The sequence below is a fragment of the Mercurialis annua genome, linkage group LG1-X, assembly GCF_937616625.2.
Source record: "Mercurialis annua linkage group LG1-X, ddMerAnnu1.2, whole genome shotgun sequence".
NCBI classification, from domain to species: Eukaryota; Viridiplantae; Streptophyta; class Magnoliopsida; order Malpighiales; family Euphorbiaceae; genus Mercurialis; species Mercurialis annua.
In genome coordinates this window covers 45224198-45245150 of record NC_065570.1, presented here as the reverse complement: position 1 = coordinate 45245150, position 20953 = coordinate 45224198, and the positions used below count along the sequence as shown (strand labels likewise).

At 34.7% G+C, this 20953-nt stretch overlaps 1 protein-coding gene across 1 annotated transcript; it reads right to left on the bottom strand.

Annotated features, from left to right (window-relative positions):
• Positions 1 to 8279: 8279 nt before the first annotated feature.
• On the bottom strand, positions 8280 to 8995 carry LOC126666273 (secreted RxLR effector protein 161-like). Its single transcript, XM_050359282.2, has one exon. It carries the CDS (start codon positions 8958 to 8960, stop codon positions 8301 to 8303), a length of 660 nt encoding a protein of 219 aa, XP_050215239.1. The 5' UTR covers positions 8961 to 8995; the 3' UTR covers positions 8280 to 8300.
• Positions 8996 to 20953: the final 11958 nt, after the last annotated feature.

Genomic DNA, 20953 nt, shown 5'->3' with positions numbered 1-20953 from the left:
TTTCAACGATTTCACCCCTCACTTTTGTTTTTATAAATGATTTCGTCTCTCGGGTTTGATAATTAATTTATCCATAAGTCCCTTGACTTCGTTGACTAACACTAAAATGGATGGAGGGATTAAAATATTAACGGAAGCAAAAGTAAGGGGCCACATAGTTTAGTTTTCAAATAGAAGGGACTAAAGTATGAATTATATCAAATATGAGGGGCGTCATAGTAATTTACTTTTTTAATTACTACAAAGATTTCTTTATTCTATTTTATTCCTTTCGAATGTCCCAACTAACTTTAAACAAATTAACCATCCTAAGCTAAATCAGTTAGACCAAATTATATCGTTATTGCTGTAGTTAACAATCTATATACTTATATAATTGAGAGGACCAAAAAGGGCTCTCATTGATTCTCATAAAATAGAGAATTCTCATAGTCTCCAATTTTTATAAACTACTTTAATTTTATTTACTTTTTAAAATTCAATATTAATAGATAATCACATTAGTTCCCACTTTTTATAAAATACTTAGTTTAATTAGAGTTTATCATGACATTTAGCAACCTAATCTAAATGAACTACCTAATATATCAATATAAATACCACCATAATATCCATTCTCCTTTTCACGTTATAATTTCAAGAGAAATTTGCAGAAAATATTCCGTTTTTTAAAATATTTGTAAAAATACTCCGTTTTTTGAAAAATTATTTGTCTACCTTTTTTTTCAAAAAATTTATTTTTTTACTCTGAAAAAATTTGTAAAAATACTCCGTTTTTTTAAAACTGTTTGAAACTGTATTGTAAACGGTTTCAAAGATGTCAATTTTTTTTTTAAAATACTCTGTTATAAACCATTTGAAACTCTATTAGAAACTGTATTTGAAACCGTTTGAAACTCTATTTTTATGAAACCGTTTGAAACTCTATTAGAAACTCTATTTGAAACCGTTTGAAACTCTATTTGAAACGTTTTTATAAAACAGTTTCAAATTGTGTTTTTTGAAACTGTATTTGAAACCGTTTGAAACTTTATTTTTATGAAACCGTTATAAACCGTTTGAAACTCTATTATAAACTGTATTTGAAATCGTTTGAAACTGCGGAGTAAAAAAATAAATTGCGGAGTAAAAAAATAAATATTTATTTGTTTTAGGTACGCTTATAAATTTTCAGTTTTTGAGATAAATTTATAAATATTTTAATTTTTTAGGTATTCTCCTAATTAGCCCTAATTTCAAGCATTGTTATTTCTAGGATTTTACTTTTGCTCATTAATTTTTGTTATCACGGCAATTGTTTTCTTTTAGTTAGTTATATACTCAAACAGTTTGTTTTATTCTTTTGCACTTTACAGGAAAAGTGGAAGGTGCTTATAGCTTAGATTTAAAGGTATGATATAATCTTTTTATATATATTTATTACTTTTTATTTATGGGTTTTGACTCTGAAATACTGAAGAGTTGGGTTTTGGTGCAAAACTAATTTTTACCTTCTCATGATCACTCATTGATATAAATAAGAAATACCTTCAAATTAATTGAAACAAGTTTATCTCCAATTGAAACAATTAAGAAAGTATAACTCCTCTACACTTTATAGTGTTTAATACATATTAATTTGTAAAAATTTCTAATTTTTATAAATTATTTATTTATTTAAAATTAATTTTAAAAATATAAAATTAATCTAGAATTTTGACAAACTCACATGTTATAAAAATATTTGTTTAATTTTTATTATTTTAACATTATATTTTAGAGTAAATGACAAAACTATTCAAAAAAAGGAAGAAAATAACAAAAATGCTAACTTTACTGAAATATTACATCAGCACCTAAAAAAATTAAAATTTTACATATAATACCTTCTCAATGAGGATGCAACACATAGCACACTCAAAACAAATGAAAAAAAGTCAAAAACGTGTTAAAATTAGTCAAAAACGCGTCAAAAGCGCGTCAGATATGCGCCTGACGCGCGCTTAGACATGCGTCTAACGCGCATGTCAAAAAAATGCATCAGTCTTATGTTAAATATTCAAACATGTATCATTTATGTATCTGTTATGTATCTGCAATGTATCAGAAACATATTTGAATTTGATTATCATTTTTTTCTTATTTTTAAAATAATTATAAATAAATAAATACACACACATACATATATATTATTTATATTCATTATTTATATGTCTCTAAGGTGTATGTATAATATATTTTAAATTAAAAAAATACATGTATTATATATTTTAAAAATATATAAATTATGTTACAAAAAAATATATATAAAAAAATGTGTTTTCCTATTACATGTTTAATGCTTGCGTTGTTCTTTTGTTAATTACTATTTTAACTTTTGAAATAAATAATTCTTTTATTTAAATTCATTTGAGTTGTATTTGAGTTGTATATTTAACGCATTGAATATAATTTAAGGGTAGTTGAAATGTATCAATAACATATATTAAAATAAAAATATGTCACATGCTCTGTAAATTGTATAAAATATTTATCAATGATACGTATTAAGGATATATTTATCATGTTTTAATTGTATATGAAAGATGTATCTAACAAATACATCTAAAGGATATATATATATATATATATTCTATGAGCTGTTTCTGATATGTATTGTTGATGTTTCTGAAATGTATGGAAAATGTATCTCGAATGCATTGAGGTATCACCATTGACAAGATGACGCGTATACCATTAAGGATATATTTATCATGTATAAATCATAAATCAAACATTATCTAACAAATACAACTGAAAAACATGTCAAACACGTTTAATGAATTAATATATATTTTAAAATGAATGATTTGAGTTGTTTCTGACATGTAACTGAGATGTATAACATATGCAGCCGATATGTATCAAACATGTATCTCGAAGACAGTCACATACTATTAATCAAACACATTTCTTCAAAAATAAATAAATTAATGAAACACATTTGATACATAATCTTATAATTATTTAAAGTAACAATATAAAAAACGATATATTCACATAAAATATTTATTTTTACATTTTTTTATAAGTTCCTTTTTTTTCAAATATACCTCATTTGCTATTTTCAGTTTAATTATATTAAAATATGTACCACAAATGCATTAAAAACAATAGTGGAGAAAGTATCAATTTGCCCTATTTGAGTCAATCTAATACCTTTTCCATCTTCCTCACCCTTCACTCTCATTTCCTTTGCAATCAGATATTCCTCTGCAATTAGATCTAATTTTTTTTTTTTATTATGAGAATAAGGCAAAATTATTAAAGGAAATTCAGAAGAATCAACATCCCAATTGATAAAAAAAATAGATATGAAACCAGAATATAAAAGTTTAAAATTTTATCATATTATAATTTCTAAATATTACCCAGTGACCCAAAGAAACAAATATCATTGCATGACGTATCGAGTGATGTATCTATAATGTATCATTGATGTATCTAATATGTATATATATATGATATATAAATAAAAAAAGATGAACCAATAACAATATAATGCCGTTATAAAATTTATCACAAACTGAAGTTATTTTTTGTGTTTATATAAAAAATGTAAACATTTACAACTTTGTATTTTACATGAGAAATCATATCTCATAAATAGTTCAATTAATACATCTCATAAATAGGTCATGTATATTTTAAAACATTTATAGATACATCATCTATAACATTTAGCTTTCATCAACAATATTATAAAGATTAAGTCACAAAAATGAATAATCTATATTAAATTTTTCGAAATTTGATAATAAAAAAAAAAGTAAGTCATAAAGCAAGTATGTAAACATAAAATAATGATTATATTTTTTTGAAAATAAAATTGGGAAGAAAAATAACGAGAAAATAACTACTCAAATAAAAGAAAAAAATTAACTACTTTCTTTGCTTAGCTATAATAATCATCAGTACTATTGCAGAATTTCCCAATCTTGCTTAACTTTGGTAAAAGGGAATTCACGAGTAAAAAAAGAAGAAGGTTGAAACACATTTGTCTCTCCTTGTGCACATAATTTTGAGATTCATAATTTCAATGTGGTTGTTTCATTACGAAGATTTGATTTGCTTGAATTATTTATAGTCTCCACAAAATCTGACTCATCATCTTCACCTTCTTCCAAGATGATTTATCTTTTAATTAAAAATCCCAAAAAGACTTGAAATCAAAACAAAATCCACTAATCCAAAAAAATAAATGAATTGAAAAAGAAGAATATTTTGGTTGTTCGAGTCGTTAATAAAAAAAATTCAGGATAAAGTGTTTGTTTTTTTTTGTTAAGAAATTGGATATAAAAACAAGAAAAGAAGAACTATCATATAAAGAATTTGAAAATCTAATAGAAGAGTAAGGAAGAAGAAGAGATGATATAAAAGATTAGTTCTTTCAAAATTTAAACTTTAAAAAATGGCAGTTTATGAAAGAGAGAGGAAGAGGAAAAGGGAAGAGAGTAATGAAGAAAAAACCAAAGACCAGTGTATGTGTTACTCTTTTATCTATTTTGTTAATCGTGTGCCACATGCAGTGCTATGATTAGGTATGTATTTTGTGTAATAATCTACCGTTTTCAGCTCTATAGTGTAAATGTCAAGTTATTATTTAATGAAAAGAATTAGCTCACTTAGCATTTTTGTAAACATTCAACCTTTTTTGAAGTTTTGTGTAATTTTTCCTATATTTTATTTGATTTTTACCTAATATAAAAATTATTACTATTAAAAGAGTATCAATATTGAAGAACCTCAGCATTTTTAAATAATCTATTATTAACATTAAAATAAATTTTTATTTTATTAGTCTATCTATTATAATTTTTTCACATTGTTTTTTTTAATAAATTTATTATTTATACTTATATAATTGAGAGAACCAATGGATGCTTAGAGTTTCCATTTTTTTTAAATACTTAATCTTATTTTATTATTTTTAATGATTTTTAACGTAATATTTATCTTTAAAGCTAATATTTCTATAAAGTTTATCCTCTTCGGTTTAAGATGACTACGTTTTGCAGTATTTGTTTTTCAATAAACTACTGAATATCATTGTATAACAATTATATTGTTTTATTATAAACTGTGCATCGACATCAATTGTGTAACCCAATAGCAACTAGAAGGGGGGGTTGAATAGTTGCCACTAAAAACTTTTGCGGATTAAAGATTTGATTAAAACTAAACTAATGGAGGTTTGAGAAGGAAGAACACACAAGATTTATAGTGGTTCGGTGATTAACACACTCACCTACATCCACTTCCCTCAAACTAGAGGTTTCCACTAAACTTGGAGTTTTTACAAGTTCACTCCCAACTTAGGTTTTCAAAGGCTCAACCCAAACCAACAACTAACAACAACAACCTATAGTTTTTCTAGGCAAAACTACAAACCAAACAACAACAAGAGTTTCTAGGGTTCACTCTTAAACCAACAAATTACAAAGGTTTTTCACACAAGATTTGAAGATTGCTTGAGAGGTTTGAATGCTTTAGTTGTCAACCCTTTTCCATACACAATAGTATGATATAGGCCTCCAAACAATTCTTCCCGTTACTCCTTTTGTGTGAAGCAAAAGAGTAACAAATCAACTTTTCCAAGAATGCCTTGCCAGACAAGGTTCGCGCCCGCCAACTTCACTTCGCGCCCGCGAACGGCTCCTTGGACAAAGTTCTCAACGGTCCTCTGCTGAAGTGTCAGCACCTCGTTGGGTGTAATAAATGACCGTTGCAACTCAACTTTTTGAGATTTAAACTTCGCGCCCGCGAGGTACACTTCGCGCCCGCGAACTAAACTTCGCTCTCAACACTTGTTGAATCTGGCACTCGCGAGCTTCAGCCCCTATTCATGTCTGATTAAGTTCGCTCCCGCGAACTAATGTTGGCGCCCGCCAACTTCCTCTGGACAGCTTGGTGATTGAAAAATTCGATTGTCGCTAGAGATGTCCGATTTGCTTTTCGAGTGTTCCGGGGGGGTTCCTACACACTTAATTAGAGTGTTAGAACCTTTGGTGTTAATTGTCATGGTCAAAATAGAAGAGATTGAATCAATTAAGGTCCAACATTCTCCCCCTTTTTGACTTTGACAATTAACACAAAAAAAATAACTTGAAGACTAAACTTAGACTAAACTTTGTCTCCCCCTCAATTGATGCATATAATACAAAAAGAGAAAAGTTAAGTCAAGTTGAGATATCTCCCCCTTTGGCAAAATCAAAAAGCAAAAATAGAGATGACGGAAGCATAAATTGCACGAGTTTGAATACGACATGAAAATCACAATGACATTAAGATAAACATAAGAAAACACATGTGTGTTCCAACCACACTTAGAAAAACAAGCAACACAAAAAGACTATGAAAAGAAAACATGACATGCAAGTGAAAGTATGCAATGGGTAGGTTCAATCTTCATCATCATCGGGGTCTTCATTGTGAGGAGGTGAAGTGGAGGGAGAAAATGACCAATGAGAGTCAAATTTGTTCTTGAGATATGTCATCCCTTCCTTGATTGTATTGACCTCCCCCTCAAGCACTGTCATCCTTGACATCATATGAACATTTTGTCCATAAATAGTTTCAAACATTTGAGCTTGAGACATGGTTGCAAAAGGAGGTTGAGGGTTACTTGATGAGGCATGGGGATCCATATGTGGCCATGATTCACGCTCTTCTTGCCTCATTGCCCTTGCGGCTTCCTCAACATCTTCCTCAATATTAGTAGAGGAGATCCTTCTTTTCCTTGCTAGCCTTTCAATTTCACCACCAATGGCATTCTCACCAAACAAATATTGAATGGAGTTGTCACGAATCAAGATGGCTTTAGAAGAATGCTCAAAATGCTCTTGGTCCAAGGGAGCACATTTCCAATGAAAAGGTTGAGGATTAGCATTCTTGACTTGAGAAGTGAGGGCTTTGGCCTTTTTGACTAGGCACGTCACAAAGGAGGCAACCCTTAGGTGACCCCCTCTCTTATCAAGATCAAAAAGGTAATTCATAAAGTAGAAGCCACAAGAAAATTTAATACCTTTTGTTGCAAGATAGAGGAAAAACACATCTTTCTTGGAAATTTTCTCATTGCCCTCACTTCTTGCATGAATGGAGTGAGTGATGATGCGATGAAGGATGAATAATGGTAGGGTCTTCAATGTCTTGGCGGTTGCGGAATTGGAACGATACGGTGTGATGGTGCTAATTTCGCCCCAAAATTCCTCAAAGTTGAACCGAACATGAGAAGGACATGTAGGATGCCCCCATTCAAAGCCAAACGCATCATCAACTTCTTCTCTTGATAGCCGGTAAAGCCTTCCTTGAACTCGAAAGGAGACCCCAAAATAACCAACTTCTCCATCTTCCTTGCGAATGATGTAGAGTGAAGAGAGTACTTCGCGAGTCAAATTTTCATACCTATCATGGTGATGAGAGTAGACAAATTTCCTCCACCCGAGATTGTCAATTAGTTCCAAAACATCTCTTTTCACATTGCTTGCTTCTAAACCCGTAAAATCTATGTAGCGACTAGGCAAAACGGGCCTCTCATGGAACTTACTAATCCTTAAGTTCAAGGTCTCTTGATCATGTGTTGGAATTTCCACTTGTGGTGGAATTGCTTCTCTTCGGCTAGTAGAAGGGCCTTGAGATTTCTTGCCTTGTGTCTTTCTTCTCAATGAGCGAAGGGGGGAATCCATGATGCAAGTGAAAAATGATGATGAACAAGAGTATTTGATGAGAAAAATGAGTGATTTTGGTAGCAAAAGGTGTTAGAATTGTTGTAGAAAGTTGTAAACAAGGGAACTACTAAAGAGGAGTATTTATAGGCATGAAAAACGACTCCAACGGCTAGTTAACGGCTAGTTTGACCCATTAAATGCATTGAAAACCGTTACCAAACGGCTAATTTTTTGAAAATTCGAAGGAGTTCGCGCCCGCGAACTAGGGTTCGCGACCGCGAACTCGCACTGCTGAAAATTTCCTTTTTTTTTTGAGATCAAACTTCGCGGGGGCGAACAAGAGTTAGCGCCCGCGATGTTTGTCTGGACACAAAAAAAATTGACAAAATTGAAATTTTCAATTAAAAGGAATTAAGCCTTGATTTTTAATAGTTGGAACACATTTGATGTGAAATGAGGGACTATTCAGTTTAATTCATGAGTAGAATCAATTAGCTAAGGTCCAATCATTTAATCATGTTATCACAATAAGAGAACAATACATAGCATGAAAAATAACGACCATAGAACCAAAGAAAACATAAATTCGGATGCTTAAAATACATAGCAAGCAAATCACAATAAGGTAGACCCATCAATCATACCAATTTCTCTTAAGATAAAAGACATCCTTTCCTCATTTAAGGGTTTTGTGAAAATATCCGCCAATTGATTGTTTGTATCAATGAATTCTAATACAACATCTCCCAATTGGACATGATCACGCATAAAATGGTGTCTAATATCTATGTGCTTGGATCTAGAGTGTTGGATCGGGTTCTTGGACAAATTGATCGCACTAGTATTGTCACATTTCAAAGGAATATGATCAACCACAATTCCATAGTCCTTGAGATGTTGTCGAATCCAAAGAACTTGGGTACAACAACTTCCCGCGGCTACATATTCGGCTTCGGCCGTGGACAAGGCAACCGACACTTGTTTCTTACTATGCCAAGAAACAAGGCAATTGCCTAGGAATTGACAAGTTCCCGATGTACTTTTTCTATCTATGACACTACCGGCATAGTCCGCATCCGAATAAGAAACAAGGTCAAAGGAGTTATTCCTAGGATACCAAAGACCTAAGTGTTGTGTGCCCATGAGATATTTGAAAATTCTTTTGACATGAAAATAATGAGACTCTTTCGGACAAGATTGAAAACGAGCACAAAGGCAAACACTAAACATTATATCCGGTCTACTAGCGGTAAGATAGAGTAAGGAACCAATCATACCTCGATATTTCTTTTCATCAAAGTTCTTACCACTTTCATCCTTGTCAATTTTTGCATTGGTGGGCATAGGGGTTTTGCTTGTCTTACATCCATCCATGCCAAATCTCTTGAGTAATTCTTTAGTGTATTTGGCTTGATTGATGAATATTCCCTCATTACTTTGCTTGATTTGAAGCCCCAAGAAGAACTTAAGTTCTCCCATTAAGCTCATTTCAAATTCATTTGTCATGCACTTTGAAAAATCCTCACAAAGCAACTCATTAGTAGCACCAAAGATTATGTCATCAACATAAATTTGCACAACAAAAATGTCTTTAAAACTTCTTTTGATGAAAAGAGTGGTATCCACTTTACCCTTAGTAAAACCGTTTATGATGAGGAATGTGCTAAGCCTATCATACCAAGCTCTAGGTGCTTGTTTCAATCCGTAGAGAGCCTTGTTAAGTTTAAAAACATGGTTAGGAAATTCAAAGTTTTCAAAACCCGGAGGTTGAGAGACAAAAACTTCTTCTTGAATAAAACCATTTAGGAAGGCACTCTTTACATCCATTTGATAAAGTTTAAAATTCATATGACATGCAAATGCAAGCAAAATTCTAATAGCCTCTAATCTAGCCACGGGGGCAAAGGTCTCATCATAATCGATACCTTCCTCTTGGCTATATCCTTTGGCAACAAGTCTAGCTTTGTTTCTAGTAATGACTCCATCCTCATCAAGTTTATTTCTAAAGACCCATTTTGTGCCAATAATAGAACCAAAGCTAGGCCTAGGGATTAATTCCCAAACATTACTCCTCTCAAATTGGTTGAGTTCATCTTGCATTGCAATCACCCAACACTCATCATTGATAGCCTCTTCAATGGTCCTTGGCTCAATTTGAGAGAGAAATGCAAGGTTGTTAGAGGCTTGAGATCTAGTGAATATACCTCTTTGGAATCCATCAAGTACTTGCTCTCTTGGGTGGTTCTTCGTTGTTCTTGTCGCTTTAGGGAGTTCCGGGTGCGGATCTTCCTCTTGTGGAAAGTCTTCCTCAAGTGTTGTTTGCATTGGTGCACTTTCTTGAGGTTTCTCTTCATCATCCATCTTGTTGAATGTGGGATCAACCTCTCCAATGTCCAGTGATCCAAAATGATCTACAAAATCCATACCTTTCCCATCAAGTGTATTGTTTTCATCAAAAACAACATGCATAGATTCTTCAACAAGCAAAGTGGACTTATTGAATACTCTATAGGCTTTTCTACATGTAGAATAACCTAAAAATATGCCTTCATTGGATTTTGAAGCAAATTTATCTAGGTTATCCTTTGTATTTAATATGAAGCATTTACACCCAAAAACTCTTAGATATGAAATGTTGGGTTTTCTTCCCATCCATAACTCATAAGGTGTTTTATTCAAAATGGATCTTTTCAAAACACGATTTTGCACATAACAAGAAGTATTGACGGCTTCCGCCCAAAAATAGCTTGGTAATTTAAATTCATTTAGCATAGTCCTCGCCATTTCTATAAGGGACCTATTCTTCCTTTCCACTACCCCATTTTGTTGGGGAGTTCTAGGACACGAGAACTCATGAGAAATACCAAGGTCTTCACAATAGCTTTCAAAAAGATGATTTTTAAATTCACCACCATTGTCACTTCTTATACTCATAATATAATATCCCATTTTATTTTGAACAAGTTTTGAAAAACTTTTAAAAGCATCAAAAGTGTCATCCTTATGAGCCATGAAAATAACCCAAGTATATCTAGAGTAATCATCAACAAGGACATAGGTATAGTGCTTACTACCCAAACTAGCAACTCTAGATGGTCCAAATAAATCCATATGAATCAATTGAAGAGGTTTGGATGTACTTACCACCTTTTTGGATTTGAAGGATGACTTGTGTTGTTTCCCCATTTGACATGAAGCACAAACTTTGTCCTTCTCAAATTTAATATCCGGAAGTCCAATCACAAGTTCTCCTTTTCTCAAATTGTCTATCAACTCCATGTTAGCATGGGCAAGCCTTCTATGCCAAAGCCAAGGCTCGTTCTTTGTGGACATAAGACACTTGAGATTCTTGTTAGAAGTTGAGTCTAAGTCAATTATGTAAATATTTTCACTCCTTTCTCCTCTAAGGATGGTCTTGTTATCACTAACTTGAGTAATGTAACAAGCCTTAGAGTCAAAAGTGACTCTTAAGCCACTATCGCATAATTGACTTACACTCAACAAGTTATGCTTCAAACCATCAACTAATAGAACATTTCTAATACAAGAAGATGAGTTTGAAGTCTTACCAATCTTACCAATACCAACCACTTTTCCTTTTGCATTGTCACCAAAGGTTACATAGCCATCATCTTTTGATTGAAGGGTTGTGAATAGCTTTGAAGTTCCGGTCATGTGCCTTGAGCACCCACTATCCACAATCCAAGGTCGATTTTCCTTGATGGCTACTCCTTTGCCCTAAAACACACAAGGAAATTAAGAACTTTTAGGTACCCAAATGTACTTGGGTCCTTGAGGGTTAGTCTTGGAATCATCCAAGTGAATCAAGTTCAAGTGGATTTTCCTCACATAGCACCTTCCATTTGTATGCCCAACCTTCATGCAATAGAAACATCTAATGGTTGACTTAGCCTTTTTGGGCTTAGGTCTCCATGTTTTAGAATGAGTTGAAGGAGCATCCTTACCACAAGAGCAACATGTGTGAGGTTGTCTTGGGTTGGTGTGAGCATTCTTACCCTTGGGTGGTTGTCCCTTGGGGTTGGGACCTCTAGGCTTAGCATTCTTGGGAATGCTTGGTCTAGTGTCCTTAGCCTTAGCATTTGTTGGAATGCTTGACTTGGTAACTTTAGGCTCATCATCCTTAGATGTGTTGGCCTTAGCTTGTGGAGGATCAACATCCATCTTAGTCATAGAAGGACTAGAGGGTGTTGTCTCCTTTGTGAACTCCACATCTATGGAAGAAGATTGTATCGTTCTAGCTCTCTTGAAGGTAGTTCTAGAGGATGGAGATGATGAGCAACTAGCCACAAAACCCAATCCTTCCTTAGAAGAAGAAGGTCTTTGAAAAGTCAACATCTCATCTAAAGATTGTTTTCCCTTTTGAAACTTAGTCAAAGAAGTTTTGTACTCAATCACTTCCTTCTTTAATTTCCCATTCTCTTCTTTCAAAGAGTTGAGAGAAGTGAGATTGGAAGTATTGAGTAGAGAAATTGAATTTTTTAAGGATTCATTTTGTAAATTCAAATTAACAATTTGTTTTTGAAAATCATTAATTTTAGCCTCAAGTAAGGAAAAATCTTCTTTGTTTTTCACAATTTTTCTCTTATAGCTATTGACTTTCTTAGCCATAGTTTTCATCATTTCCACCTTCTCATCCCCACTATCACTTTCATGATCATGGGTAGAGAGATCATCAATAGAAGAAGAGGAAATAGAGGAGTCATTGTGTACCTTAGTGGAAGAGGCTTCCTCTATATTGGCCATGAAACAAATGTTGGCTTTTTCACTTTCATAGTCCTCATCCTCTTCACTAGAGTCATCCCATGTCACTTTGTAAGCCCTTTTCTTGACATCTTTATCTTTCCTATGTGATCTTTGTGGATTCTTCTCATTGTTGTTGCACTCATTTTTCATATGGCCTTTCTTACCACACTCATAGCATTTCACATCTTCCTTCTTGAAGGGTCTTTTGTGAAATTCTCTCTTGCTTTTGTCTTGCTTCCTCTTGATGTAGTTGTTGTATCTCTTGGTGAACAAAGCCATTTCTTTGTCACTCCCATCATCCGAGTCCAATTCAAGAAACTCATCATCACTAGAGTAGCTTGACTCTTTAGCTTCCTTTGCCTTAGTTTCTTTGACCTTGGTCTCCTTAGCCTTCAAAGCTAGCACCTTTTTCTTTTCTTCTTTAGGCTCTTCCCTTTCAATTTACATTTCAAAGGTAAGAAGCTTACCAATTAGCTCATCGGTGTTGAGCTTTGTGAGATCATTTGCTACCTCAATGGAGGTGACTTTTGACTCATAGAGACTCCTTGGCAAAGACCTCAAGATTTTGCTATTGACATCCGCCTTGGAGTAGTGCTTCCCATACTTCCTTAATGCCTCAACAATCTTGAGAAGTCGGTTGGTCATCTCGGTCACCTTCTCTCCGGCCTTGTGGAAGAACATCTCATATTCTTGAGTTAGGAGTTGAATCTTCTTGAACTTCACTTCACTAGTTCCTTCATGATGATTCTCAAGAGTAACCCATATCTCCTTTGCGGTTTGACAATGAAGAATTTTTCCTCCTTCTTCTCTAGAGAGTGCATGATAGAGAGTGGACATGCACTTATTGTTTTTCAAGTAGGCAATTTCCTCAAGGGGAGTCCAAGCATCTCTTGGCTTATTCACCTCAACACCATCAACAAGATTTGTAGGACAAACCCATGGCTTCCTTATGCATTGCCATAGATTCACATTTTCACTATCAAGATACTTCTCCATCTTTTGCTTCCAATACGCATAATCGGTACCATCAAAGTATGGTCTTATGGAATTGTTGAGAAACCCTTCCATTGCTTTTGGATCTTCAAACTCTTGCAATTAAGCACAACTAGAGCACCAAGCTCTGATACCACTTGTAACCCAATAGCAACTAGAAGGGGGGGTTGAATAGTTGCCAATAAAAACTTTTGCGGATTAAGGATTTGATTAAAACTAAACTAATGGAGGTTTGAGAAGGAAGAACACACAAGATTTATAGTGGTTCGGTGATTAACACACTCACCTACATCCACTTCCCTCAAACTAGAGGTTTCCACTAAACTTGGAGTTTTTACAAGTTCACTCCCAACTTAGGTTTTCAAAGGCTCAACCCAAACCAACAACTAACAACAACAACCTATAGTTTTTCTAGGCAAAACTACAAACCAAACAACAACAAGAGTTTCTAGGGTTCACTCTTAAACCAACAAATTACAAAGGTTTTTCACACAAGATTTGAAGATTGCTTGAGAGGTTTGAATGCTTTAGTTGTCAACCCTTTTCCATACACAATAGTATGATATAGGCCTCCAAACAATTCTTCCCGTTACTCCTTTTGTGTGAAGCAAAAGAGTAACAAATCAACTTTTCCAAGAATGCCTTGCCAGACAAGGTTCGCGCCCGCCAACTTCACTTCGCGCCCGCGAACGGCTCCTTGGACAAAGTTCTCAACGGTCCTCTGCTGAAGTGTCAGCACCTCGTTGGGTGTAATAAATGGCCGTTGCAACTCAACTTTTTGAGATTTAAACTTCGCGCCCGCGAGGTACACTTCGCGCCCGCGAACTAAACTTCGCTCTCAACACTTGTTGAATCTGGCACTCGCGAGCTTCAGCCCCTATTCATGTCTGATTAAGTTTTCTCCCGCGAACTAATGTTGGCGCCCGCCAACTTCCTCTGGACAGCTTGGTGATCGAAAAATTCGATTGTCGCTAGAGATGTCCGATTTGCTTTTCGAGTGTTCCGGGGGGTTCCTACACACTTAATTAGAGTGTTAGAACCTTTGGTGTTAATTGTCATGGTCAAAATAGAAGAGATTGAATCAATTAAGGTCCAACAAATTGTTCATAAAACCACGACGAGAACTTCTACTTATTGTAAGCTAATATAATTATACAACTTGAGCTTGTGCACTATATCTGTGTGATTTTTTTTAATTAAAAATCAACTGCCATATGAATTGTTTGTATGCTCTGATAACCATTATAGGAAAGAATCCCACTAATTCAGCCATACACTAAGGAATAGAAATCACAGTCAACTACCTTATGTATTCAGTATAGCAACGGCTAGATATTTCCTCTTTCACATTTTGTAATATCTGTATATATACATGTTAAACAATGGAATATAATTATCTCTTTACAGCCATAAATTCTTCATGGTATCAAAGCCATCAAGCAACATAAGAAAAGCTTGTGATCCTTCTTAAAACCTATCTGTTCTAAATTTCTTCTTCTTTTCTTTTTCAAATCTCCAAACAATCTCAGCAACCTAATTATGGACACCTCAAACACTCTAATCTCCAACCCCAACTCTGCCTCTCTCAACCCCAATTCTCTACATGTTACTCTGTCAGGAACATCATCACTCAATCAAACTTCTTCTTTGATAGCAATCAATTCAACACAAGTTCCCATTAAACTCTCTAAGAGTGGCAATTATGTAGCCTGGAAATCTCAGTTTGAAAATTTGCTGTTTGGTTATGGACTCATGGGATTCTTGGATGGTACATGTCCATGTCCCCCACAAAATATCAATGATGAAACAGCCAATCAACTGGTGCAAAATCCGAATTATGTCATCTGGCTTCGTCAAGATCGTCTGTTGCTTCATGCAATTCAGGTCTCATGCGCACCTGGTACACAATCTATTGTCTCTCGTTGTGCTACATCTGCACAAGCATGGGAAAAACTCAAAAGTACTTATGCTAATAAATCAAATACCCGAAAATTAACACCCCTTGACTCTCTCACTAATGTCAATTTAGATGGAAAATCCATTGCTGATTATATGCAGGAAATCAAATGCATACTTGATGATCTCGACATGATTGGACACCCAGTCGATGATGGTGCCGTAATCATACATATTCTAAACGGTCTCAGCTCCTCCTACAACCCTCTTGCTTCTGCTGTCAGAGCTCGCGACACGCCAATCAGCTTTGAAGAACTCTATGATAAACTACTCGACCATGAATTATCGCTTCGTCGAGATGAAGCGAAAAAGGGAGGCTCACCAATTACAGCTCAGTATAATCAGAAATATACAAATCGAAGAGGACGTGGACAATCAATTCACCACTCAACTAACACCGGATATCAAACCAGTTTCAACCGTGGAGGTCATCGAGGATCCTCATCAAATCATTATGGGCAACATCGCTCTAATAATCCGCATCACTACCATCAAAATCAATGGCGACCCTCTATCCACCATGGAAGTTCTCTTCTCGTATGTCAACTCTGTGACAAGTCAGGTCACTCAGCTCGATCCTGTCGTTCACGTCCACAATCCAGCATGCATAATTGGCCACAAGCCAACCACATGACAACTGAACCACCTGCTCACCAAAATAATTGGATACTTGACAGTGGAGCTTCTCACCATATGACATCAGATCTGCAAAACCTATCCATTCACTCTGAATATGGTGGTAATGAAGACATCATGGTCGGAGATGGTAAAACAATTCCAATATCTCACATTGGCTCTACCTTACTACCTACTACAAATAATAAATTTCACCTTAATAATGTCTTGTGTGCCCCTAAAATTTCTCAAAATCTTATTTCTGTATCTAAGTTTTGCTCTCACAATAACACTTCAGTTGAATTTTTTCCTGATTTTTTTCTTGTGAAGGACTTAAGCACGGGGGCATCCTTGGTCCGCGGCCGGAATGAAGGGAATCTCTATGTTTGGCCGAAATCGATTCTAACCAGCAGTACCACTCCAAAAACATATACGAGCAGCACCTCTCCATCATCATCTACTTCACCGCTGGTCTGGCATCGACGACTTGGCCATCCGTCTCACCCAGTAATGAACAAAATCCTCTCTTCTCCTAATATGCCTGTCTTTAAAACTGATTTTTCTCATTGTGATGCTTGCTTGTGTAATAAGAGTCACAAACTACCATTTGGTGTCTCAACTCTTACCTGCAATAAACCTCTAGAAATTATATTTACTGATGTTTGGGGACCCGCACATTTACCATCTTTTAATCATTTCCGTTATTATGTCGTGTTTGTAGATTATTATACAAAATATACATGGTTGTACCCACTCAAAAATAAATCTGATGTGCCACAAACATTTAATCGGTTTAAAATATTGGTTGAAAACTACTTTAACACAAAAATTAAAACTGTTTATTCAGATTGTAGTGGTGAAGCTCAGTCTTTAGGTCATATCCTCACTTTACATGGCATCCAACACCTTAAATCTCCACCTCACACTCCCGAACATGTTGGTATTGCTGAACGCAAACATCGCCATATAGTTGAAACAGCCCTCTCCCTCCTCCATCACGCATCTGTGCCTTTAAAATTCTGGTCCTTTGCTTTTCAAACTGCCGTCTATCTCATTAATCGCCTACCCACAAAAACTTTAAATCACCAGACTCCTTATACCTGCCTCTTCAACCAGTCTCCTAATTATCACAGACTACGCACTTTTGGATGCTTGTGTTACCCATGGTTGCGCCCTTATACCACTCATAAATTACAACCTCGATCTAAACCTTGTGTCTTTGTTGGGTACTCCACCGAACATCATGCCTATCTTTGCCTTGATCCACAAACATGTCGCACTTATATATCCAGACATGTCGTGTTTGTCGAACATGTCTTCCCATTTGCATCTCAAAACACGAAATCAAAATCCACCCTTCCGACAAACATTCAAAATTGGCTCAAATCTCATACCACTTCTCCACCCTCTTCCTCTATAGATCACAATCCAGGCTCAATAGACTTGCATCCTACTACTGAAATTACAGTTCCCATTCCATTAACAAATTACTTACCCATCCTACCTAATATTTCTAGCCAACCCACCACCTCACAGACCACATTACTAAAACCATCACTAGTAACTCCCCAAGACACAACAAATGCACACCCAATGACTAATAATAGAGACTCTCCTGCTCCCGTGCTCGAATCCAACAATTTGGTTGGTGAACAACCCTCACAAGTAAGTGATTCCAACTCATCTTCTTCTCCACTCAGCATTATTCAAACACGATCAAAAAATAACATCTTTAAACCCAAAGCCATCTTTGATCTTCACATTAAGACACAACCCCATGTTCAATCTGAACCACACACACTCACTCAAGCACGCAAGCATCCTTAATGGCGTCAAGCCATGAGTAATGAGTATGACGCACTTGTCCAAAACTCCACCTGGTCCCTGGTTCCGTTTCATCCGTCTCAAAACATTGTGGGCTGCAAATGGATTTTTCGACTAAAACATAATCCTGATGGTTCTGTGGCTCGCTACAAGGCTCGTCTAGTCGCTAAAGGATTTCATCAAAGACCTGGCATTGATTTTGCTGAGACATTCAGTCCCGTAGTAAAACCAGTCACTGTTCGATTAATTTTGACAATTGCTATCACTAACGGTTGGCCTCTACGTCAGCTAGATGTCAATAATGCTTTTTTGCAGGGAACTCTTACAGATGATGTTTATATGGCACAACCTCCTGGCTTTGTCAATTCCCAATTTCCATCTCATGTATGCAAACTTCGGAAAGCAATTTATGGTCTTCGACAAGCACCACGAGCTTGGTACACTGAGTTACGTAATTTTTTACTTCAGACCAGATTCAACAATTCCATCTGTGATTCGTCCTTATTTATTCGACGGCAGTCGGGCCATACTATCTATCTACTTGTCTATGTTGATGACATTATAGTCACTGGGTCCTCCTCAAGTGAAGTACATAAGTTTATCACAAGTCTTGCTCACAGATTTTCCATCAAAGATCTTGGCCAGCTCTCTTATTTTCTTGGGGTTGAAGCATGTTCCTTTGCCAATGGTCTTCATCTTTCTCAGCAAAAATATATCAGTGATCTTCTTCACAAGACCAACATGTATGATGCCAAACCTGTTTCTACGCCACTTTCCACTTCCGAAACATTAAAACTCAATGACGGCAGTGCTCCAACTGATGCTACCCAATATCGTCAAGTTCTTGGCTCCCTTCAATATCTATCCTTGACTCGTCCAGATGTTTCTTTTGCCATTAACAAGCTGTCCCAGTTTATGCACAGACCCACGGTCACTCATTGGAATGCTACTAAGCGTGTTCTCCGATATCTTAAAGGCACTCTTAATTATGGCCTTTTAATTAAAAGACAGTCCCAAATTCCACTCCATGCCTTTGCCGATGCAGACTGGGCAAGTGACCCCGATGACAGACGCTCTACCACAGCATACATTGTCTTCCTTGGTTCTACTCCTATAAGTTGGAGCTCTAAGAAACAGAATACAGTCGCTCGCTCCTCCACTGAAGCCGAATATAGAGCCATTGCTTCATCTGCTGCTGAACTTACTTGGATTCGTCAACTTCTTTCTGAGCTTCATGTTCAGACGTCCACCGCTCCAGTTATCTTCTGTGACAATGTTGGTGCTACATATGTTTGTGCCAATCCCATCTTTCATAGTCGGATGAAGCATGTAGCTATTGATTTTTTCTTTGTCCGAGATCAAGTAGCGAGAAATCAGCTTCGAGTTTCTCATATTCATACTAAAGACCAGCTAGCAGACTCACTGACCAAAGCTCTTTCTCGTCAGCAGTTTCACAATCTTCGATTCAAGATAGGCATTCGAGAACGATGCTCTATCTTGCGGGGGAATGATAACCATTATAGGAAAGAATCCCACTAATTCAGCCATACACCAAGGAATAGAAATCACAGTCAACTACCTTATGTATTCAGTATAGCAACGGCTAGATATTTCCTCTTTCACATTTTGTAATATCTGTATATATACATGTTAAACAATGGAATATAATTATCTCTTTACAGCCATAAATTCTTCATGCTCAACATTTGTCATATGAATTGTTGTTATGCTCTACCGTGCAATTCTATTTTCAGTTGCTTCCCTAGAGGCAGCTTCACTCTTTGGGAATTGGATCCATTTCATTGGTTAAAATGTATGAGGTACTATTATTTTATCACACGTTTTATTTACCGATACTCAAAATATGACTAAACTAATGAAATAGAACCTTTCTTTAAGTGAATTGATTTGTTCTTGCCAGAAGCATAAGTGAAGTTCACAAACCGATAATTAAATGACGCCATTTAGATGAACACAAGCTCATATCTACAAATAAGAAAGATCATTAAATTATATTTTTGATACCATCGACATGCAGATGCACAAAAATTACCCTTGACTATTTTGCCAGATTAAGTACCTTTTAGAATGGTTTCATCAGTATTAGTATCATAATAAAGACTTAAAAATTCATCGATAATGGAGATGAATGAATGACGAGTAACATCCAATAAACTTAATTAGTTGGGAAAAAATTAACTTTTAAAATTAATGAATTTGATTTTTTTGTTCTAAATTTAAAATAAATTAATTTTTTTACCAATAGAATCAAACTAAACAACAGTTTTTTATAATTTCAAATTTAATTAAATCAAATTAAAGAGTTTCATTTTGTTAATCAATTTTGACATTGTAACCTCCATGTAAAATCAAATAAAAATATTATACGATATTTGATATTTGTAACACTTATGATGCAATTGAATAACCTATTTGTATATAAGGAAGTTAACTGCTTGGAATTTTCAAGAATTCTCAACTTACATAAAATATTAATTTATTTAGATTGTTGTTACTAGATAATCATTGATATATATAATATATGAATTTGATAATTTATATAAGGCAGATTTAAAGAGTATTTTCATGAGTTTTCAATTTAGAAAAATATTTATTTAATTTAATAAAGTTATTATTAATAGATAATTATTATTAGCTTACAATAATAAAGTTTATTTTGCTCGTCTAAAAGATCAATTTATTTAAGTATTTTTTAAATAATAAATAATTAATAAGTGTTTAATTTTAGTAGGATTACAATTTAAATAAAAGTTAGTTGAATAAGGAAGAGTTTCATAAAATATGTAATTGTTCAAAGTTCAAACTATAAAATTATATAGTTTTACAATCTTTTTTTAATTCTATTCTAATCCTTATTTTCTCCACATAAATGCAGATCATGTATAAAAATCACTATAATATTATGCACACACAATAATTATTATTAGAATGGTATAATTACTTAAAGCATATTAATTAGACACATAATATAATATAGGTATACTACACAATTATTGTGTCTGAATGTGATAGCTTTTCAATATACTAGGTTCATCACAATTAACATATAGCATAAAGCAACATAACAGATAATGTCGTGAAAATGGGTCAAAGGT